Source organism: Sinocyclocheilus rhinocerous, unplaced genomic scaffold, assembly GCF_001515625.1.
Source record: "Sinocyclocheilus rhinocerous isolate Xijiao unplaced genomic scaffold, SAMN03320098_v1.1 scaffold984, whole genome shotgun sequence".
NCBI classification, from domain to species: domain Eukaryota; kingdom Metazoa; phylum Chordata; class Actinopteri; order Cypriniformes; family Cyprinidae; genus Sinocyclocheilus; species Sinocyclocheilus rhinocerous.
Window position 1 is genome coordinate 521600 of NW_015643603.1, and position 7936 is coordinate 529535.

Consider the following 7936-nt stretch of genomic DNA (forward strand, 5'->3'; position numbering starts at 1 on the left):
CCCCCCCCTAATTAAGGCAAAAACAAGAAGAAACATTAAAAAATTGCATGTCAAGGAGGATTGCACTGCATGCCATCACTGGTGCAGACATTTGTTTACCACTTTTGGTTTCTCAACAATAATTGCTGTCATGGTCTGAATGGCATCTAGCTGGCTTCTTAAAGCAGACTGGTCCACCATGTTCATCCGCAGCATACCTTCTGTATTTTTGCCCGTTTGCAAGTAAGTCAGTGCTGTAAGCTTGGTCTGAATTGTGTAAAGGGTTTCATAGTAACCATGGTTACAATGCTACAAGTGTCCGATATCAGCATTTTAAAAATGCAAGCGCTAAACTAATGCATAATTCAGATCTGAAGTGAAGCCTGATACCTCCTCTAATTTTGTAATGACAGAAACATATATTTTTTAATGTAGTGATATGAGTTAAGGATAGATACATTTCTGGCCATACATATGTAGACACCTGCATATGTACATGCCTTCAAAGAGAGACACTGTGCAAATGCAATACAAACCCACACATGTACCACAGTGCCAAGAGCATCACCTCCTACTACTACGCTCATACAATTTCGGCTGATGACTAATGGATACAAATAATTTTAAATAATATTTTGTTTAAGTATTTAAACATTTACAAATGCTTGGTCCTATTACGTCCTTTTTTGGGTGGCAACACGTGATTGGAATATAAAGTGCGTGTTGGTCATTTCATATTAATATTAATAATAATATGGCTGTTTGCTCAGCATATCTGCCCTGACTGACTATAAATACATCTGTCATCTATGCCAAAGTGGTACAACAGATTAATGAATCAAACTAAAAGCTACATTGTACCCTATTTTATTAGCATTTCCCAAAAGCCAACGGTGAAAATACAGAAATCTGGCACACCACAAGAGTTCAACCAGTGATTCAAAGAGAAACACAAGAAGAAAAAAATCATCCATCCATAATCACTGTAGTCATGCACTATTGTTCAAAAGGTTTGGGTTGGTAAGATTTTTTTTTTTAATGTTTTTGAAAGAAGTTTCTTATACTCACTAAGGCTGCATTTATTTGTTTAAAAAGACCATAAACAGTAATAATAATGTGAAACATTATTACAATTACAATATATATTTTTATATATTTTAACATGTAATTTATTCCAGTGATTCAAAGCTGAATTTTCAGCATCATCACTCCAGTCTTCTTCAGTGTCACATGATCCTTCACAAATCATTTTAATATTTTGATTTGGTGCTCAAGAAACATTTCTTATCGTTAATGTTGAAAATCCTTGAGCTGCTTAATATTTTTGTGGAAACCGTGATACATTTCTTTAGGATACTTGAATGAATAGAAAGTTCAAAATAATGGCATTTATTTGAAATAGCAATATTTTACAAGCAACATTAGAAATGTTCAATAAAGAAATTAGAAATTGCTAAATAAAACTATTAATTTTGTTTAAAAAAAATCTTTGAGCCCAAACTCTTGAATGGTAGTGTACCTCAATGAAAACTATTCACAGCAGTTTTTTATTTATTTATTTTAATTAGGATATTATTAGGGAAACGCAGGGTATTTCAGAAAATAATCTAGAAAAGCAAGTTAAATTGATATGATCACTAAAAAGACATCAACATAAACCAATGTAAGGAAGGATGAAGCTCTGCACTCTGGCTTATACTGTGTAACTTCCACATCAGCTTTTGTGGACACAGCAAATATCACGCAGTGTGTGTGTTTCCTGTAGAGCAAAGACAACTGAGATCTGTGTGAGATTGTAAGATTGTGTGTGTGTGTGTGTGTGTGTGTGTGTTGAAAGGACGGCAACAGGAAAGCTAAGTGCTATAGAAGTGACCAAGGAATGCAGTGATATTAAAAAAATACAATAGGAAAATAACAACAAACTCAGGAAAATGCTTTGGGCGTCTACTCCTTGTGTGTGTGTGTGTGTGTGTGTGTGTGTGTGTTGAAAGGACGGCAACAGGAAAGCTAAGTGCTATAGAAGTGACCAAGGAATGCAGTGATATTAAAAAAATACAATAGGAAAATAACAACAAACTCAGGAAAATGCTTTGGGCGTCTACTCCTTGAATACCAGCACAACAAAATGCCGGTTTGTTCTGTGATTGGTTCATGCAACCCACATGACTTTTTTTGTGCCTAACCTTTAAACACAAGTCCAGTTATAAATGTCTTCACACAGCATTTTACTTTCACTTCATTTTGTTCAGTTACAGCCTATTGGACTATCATTTTATACTTAACATGAGGGCAATAGACTTTACTTGGGTTAAACTATTTTAAAATCGTGAGTAAAGGCTAGCTTTAACCCTGGGTTAAGCAACGTTTCACACTTGTAACTTAAAAAGTAAACAGCGTAAAACAATGAAGTGCCAGAATCACAAGAATTACAGCAAGATGATTAGCAATAGACAACCAATCATAAACTGCCTCAAAGTCACAGGAAATGTCATGCTGAGTTTAGTCTCTAATATTCAATTACAAACATAAGACCACATAATTGTCACATTTACTCTCTGAAAAACAAATAATAACCCACAATGACATTGCCATAACTACATCAAATATCTGTGACCTACTATGAATCCATGACGTTAGCAAAAGAGAAGTTCAGAGAAGTTGGATAAACGTAAGACATACAGCAAATGAGGAACAAAACATGCCATTTGAAGTAGCTAATTTGAGCATAGGAAAATGCTCACTGTTGTGTTATGCCTTTGTGTATGTTTCTTTGAGGGGGTTTAATGATCTGACTTTTTGGTCAAACCAAACAGAATTCATTTTTGAAGCCAAAACACACAAGAAGAGACATGAAGGTTCAGATGTGTGTGTTTGGCTTGAATGTGTGCATAATGTGTTTGTTCATGCAGCTGGTCTCACAAACTGGGTGAGGTTCCCAGTGCAGAGACTATATGCAAAGACCCTGACTGCAATCATACACACACAGACACACAAGTTTACTTAGCTTTCGAAATGAGGGCATTCCATTGGCTTCTACTGTCGTTATATACAGTTAGTTTATAAATACTATAAATATATAAGTATTTGGCACTGTGATGAACATCATAGCAAATACACAAATCTGAATGGCTATTTAAATCATTTAAACATGATTCAGAAACAGGAAGTAGTGCAGCTGCTTTGTTTACATGGTTTCCGGGGTAACGGCTGCATTTAAATGAATTATTATTATTATTATTTCTGCAGTTTAGCGCCATCTGCTGTCAGAGAGTGAAAGTGCGCTTTCATCCAGAGCGTCTCTCACCCATCTGCCATCAGTGGTTCAATCTGAATTTTATGAAGCGACGAGAATACTTTTTGTACGCGAAGAAAACAAAAATAACGACTTTATTCAACAATTAGTCTCCTCTGTGTCTCTCCGCATCACCGTAGCGCCATTTTGGAGAATATCCACAGAACACAAGCAGCGTACGCTCTTCTGTGTCAGCCGCGACACAAGGATACGTTTTATACGTGTACTATTTACGCTTTGATTTGAACGAAAACAGCGCATCCGTGTGGCGCGGCTGATTCAGGCACCGGTACCATTTTAAAAATATCGATTTGGCACCGGTATTGTAAAACCCAATCGATACTCAACCCTAGTTTTTGTGCGTGTATATATATATATATATATATACATATTTTGATTTTATTTATTTTGATTTATTTATTTTTCCTTTTAATTTTGATCTCTGTTGCTTCTTTTGTAAAGCACTTTGGAGCAACAATGGTTGTGTTAAAGTTGTGCTCTATAAATAAAGTTTGACTTGACTTGACTTGAGTTTGACTAGGGCGCGAACAAACATCCCTAGTATTTCCTAGTAAGAATAGCATGAAAAATGCATATTTTTGTGTATTCAGATTATGATGATTAAATGGATACAGGAATACCCAGCAGAAATATTCAAGAAGCATGTAAAAATATTTTTAAAATGTAATCAGAAAAAGACATGCACGTGAATATGATCAATAAGTGTTCTCACATTTTACACTCTACAAATGACTAACATAACAATACATTTAAAAAAAAAATAGTTCCCATCAAGACCTAGACAACTAGAAACTAAAGGGAATATCTACTGTATGACTCAACCAGATACACATTTCCGTAAGCAGGTGTCTTCTGACTGTAACAAGTCTAAACTTCCACCAACAAAACCAACAGAGGAGAATGTGAGATCTCAGCAAAGGTCAAAAGCTCACTAGAAAAATCACACGGTGCTCTACAGCAAGAGAGGAAATCTGCGGTTAGATGTGTTTGACTGCGGTAAACAAGACTGAGAGGTTTCCTTCAAACACCCCTTTGTTGTGGGAGGTTCAGGGTAAGTTGTCACACCTGTGGGCGTCAGGCTCTGGAGGGCAGCGAAGATTGATTTTAAGACATGATGATGTCATGGCAGAAAAATATCAAGACTATTTTGACAGTCTGACCTTCCCTGCATTAATTTCGTGAGCTTGACAGTTTCAGTGCAGTGAAGAAGTGTGGTTCTCTGTGTGTGGGGTATATGTGTCTATGTCTGTGCCCTGCATTACAAGCACACAGCTGATCATAGGCGTCCCTGTTTCACTGAGCCCTCAACACAAAGACCTGATTGAGAACAGGACTCCACAGCTCTGCAATCCCTCATCTCTCTTCATCTCCTGTTTTGACAGTCACGGTTTCCAAATGAACACTTTCTCACCCTGCTCAGCTCAACACTTCTGCCAGTCAGATGCTGTTTAATGGTTAAACCATGGCCATTTACGGTACATGACAACAGAGGAATCTTCCGGGATGCTTTAAAACTGTGTCAGGCTTTATCTGTTCTGCAATGACTGCAAATATCCTCAATAACTTTTATTGTACAATGGGGAATTTGTCATTATTTGAAAACTGACTTGAATATTGATGTCTGGATTGTAAGAGGTTATAAAGATAGACTGTGCATTATCACACCTGAAAACATACGCCTTCATTCTACTTAAAGTGATAATGCACTTGAAAATGAAAATTCCATCATCATTTACTCACACTCATGTTACTCACTCTCTCTTTCTTCTGCTGAACACAAAAGAAGACATTTATAAAATATTATAAAGCCTATAGTAAAGCCATGGCAGTACTAACCATAACCATAAAAAGTAATTAAAATTAAAAATATCACCATAAGGTATACTATGGAAGAGAAGGGGGTAATTATTACATGGCTAACATATTAGTTATACTGTGTATATAACAATAAAAAACAACTTTATTAGACATCCTGGCCTCCGGTCTAACGTCATTACGGAAGAACTAGAGCAGGATAGCATTGTGATTGACAGCAGTGACATCCAATGTTGTTGCAGAATAGGATCGTTAACATTCCAAGACGTTGATCGACAGCCAATCAGATTGAACGGAGGTGGAACGTAGTTGGCTGTCCGTGTCAGATGGATGTAATGAGGCCCAATCCCCGGTCTAGCTGGACGGCATTCTCCGACAAAAGTGAATTGTACAATGGGGAATTTGTCATTATTTGAAAACTGACTTGAATATTGATGTCTGGATTGTAAGAGGTTATAAAGATAGACTGTGCATTATCACACCTGAAAACATACGCCTTCATTCTACTTAAAGTGATAATGCACTTGAAAATGAAAATTCCATCATCATTTACTCACACTCATGTTACTCACTCTCTCTTTCTTCTGCTGAACACAAAAGAAGACATTTTGAAGAATGCTGGTAACCAAACCATTCTGGTGTTCCTTGACATGGATGGACAAAAACATTCTAAAAAATATCTTCAATTATATGCCACAGCAAAGTCGTACAGGTTTGGAATGACATGAGGGTGAGTAAATTATGAAAGAATAATACGTTTTGGCTGACTATACCTTTAACATCCCTTGTTGCGTTGTATTAAAATAAAGTCACACAGGTTTGGAACGACATGATGAGGGTGAATAAGTGATGGCAGAATTTTTGGTGATGCATCTCTTTAAGAAGCAAATATGTCTAATAAGGTGGCATGTTTTCAGGTAACAACAAATATTAAAATGAAATCACTATGAACAGCTTGAGCACTTTAAAAAAATTAATCCCCGGTCTAGCTGGACGGCATTCTACGAGAAAAGTGAGGGGGCCAACAGGCCAGTAGGCTCTCGTGCTTGCCTCGACCATGTTTTACCGGTATTATCCCAACAACGGCCGGCGTGAATAGCCCCAGAAATCAAGCATATTATACCAATTTAAAGAATGACATTCGAGTGGAGCGGAGTTGTCTTTAACCCGCAAAGCCAAATAAGAGCACAGCATAAGCAACCTACCCAGAAATTTTCCAGGAAATAGGGCGTTATCATCTTGCTGTCCTTCCTTCTTCACAGCGGCGCTTCTCTTTATTTGAATTGCCTCAGTTGGCACAGTTAATCCACCGTCCTCCCCCCGTTGTTGTTGTGTCTGGTGGTTTTTCTCTTTTTTCCTGCTCTTCTGCTGGGTTTTCCTCCCTCTGAACACGACTCCACCTCCTCACTTGCTTTTCACCCCCTCCACTTGTTCAGTATATTTCATTGAGGGAATTATGAAGAAACAGTGACGCCAGTGGCGGTTTCAAGAATTGCCACAATTCCCATAATGCAATCGCGTAATGCTCATGCCCCACTGTAAAACTCAGTTCTTTGGTGTAGTGACTCTTTCCTGCCATATTCATATGGAATTATATTACGAAATGCGCTAATATTATAAAAGAGATGTTATTATATGTTAATAAGCTACTGCTGTTCTTGGACACTAAGTATATATATATATATATATATATATAAAAATTGTGTAGCAGGTACATATTTGATCTTAAAGATAATCCAAATGGATAATTTGAATTTACTTTGCACTTAATAAATATAAAAAATTTAATAAAAAAAAACTTCCACAAAATTTGAATCAGACTGCATTTCCAAAGTTGTCAATATACCTTCATATTTAATACCTTTGAAATTCATTAGACAAATAATGTAATCAGTGATTTTTGAAAAGTGTTTATTCTTATCAATGCACAGATCCAAGCAGTGAAACAAACTCACGTCCATAACAATGTCATACAAATATCATTACAAAATTTCTACAGTACAATATATATTCTTTGCATGATCCAAAATATTTGGTGGCCCCTAAAAATGATTACTTTCTATATTTGAATCTTTCTTCAAAATCAGATTATAAAATAAAAGTGGAAAAATCACTATAAATTAAATTGCTCTCGGACCAGAAAAGGGAGCTTTTGAGCAAAATTTGACTTCATTATAACATTTTCTTGATTTCCACACATAGAACTATACAGGTGCAGTCTGGGGTGGGGACACAACATTTAGATTTTTACATTTTGTACTACACAAAAAGAAAAGACGACAAAACAATTAAAAAAGTAAAACCATTAGATTCATTACTCCAAGTCTCGTGGCCATATTTATACCCCCACCCCCGAAAAACTTCAAGGCGGTACAGTATTTACTGCATTTATATTTCATAAATAACGAATGTTCACATACATAAGGGCCAGTTACTTCCATTTTATCCCCACATGAAGTATCCTATTTAAGTGTCCATTAACGGATATCTCCTCTAATTAAAAAAAAAAAAAAAAAGTTTTACATTCTTTTACGAGGAGACAGTGACAAAAATATGCCCGTTAGAAAGGATATTCACTAGCAGCTGAATGGATTACAGTGAATTGCTCTATTATTATTATTATTATTATGAAACATGGGAGCCTGAACAGTGGGGAAAGGCATTCATAAAAAATAAAAAAAAACACCTTAAAAAACACACAGCAAAGAAAAAAAAAAAAAGGGTAAACATACCTCCTGAGGTCTCTACAACATAAAATATTCAAGTAGAAAAACTGGAAATCAGAAAGTGTGACTCAGGAACATTAAAGCCTCGTACAGAAAAATAGAG

General features: G+C 36.1%; 1 protein-coding gene across 1 annotated transcript in view; it reads right to left on the reverse strand.

The window, feature by feature from the left end:
* Window positions 1-180, reverse strand: part of LOC107757502 (F-BAR domain only protein 2-like) — a 35010-nt gene extending 34830 nt beyond the window's left edge. The window contains exon 1 of the mRNA XM_016574989.1: window positions 100-180. Within this exon, the coding sequence (XP_016430475.1) occupies window positions 100-180 (81 nt within the window). The remainder of the gene's footprint in view (window positions 1-99) is intronic.
* Between the last annotated feature and the right edge of the window lie 7756 nt (window positions 181-7936).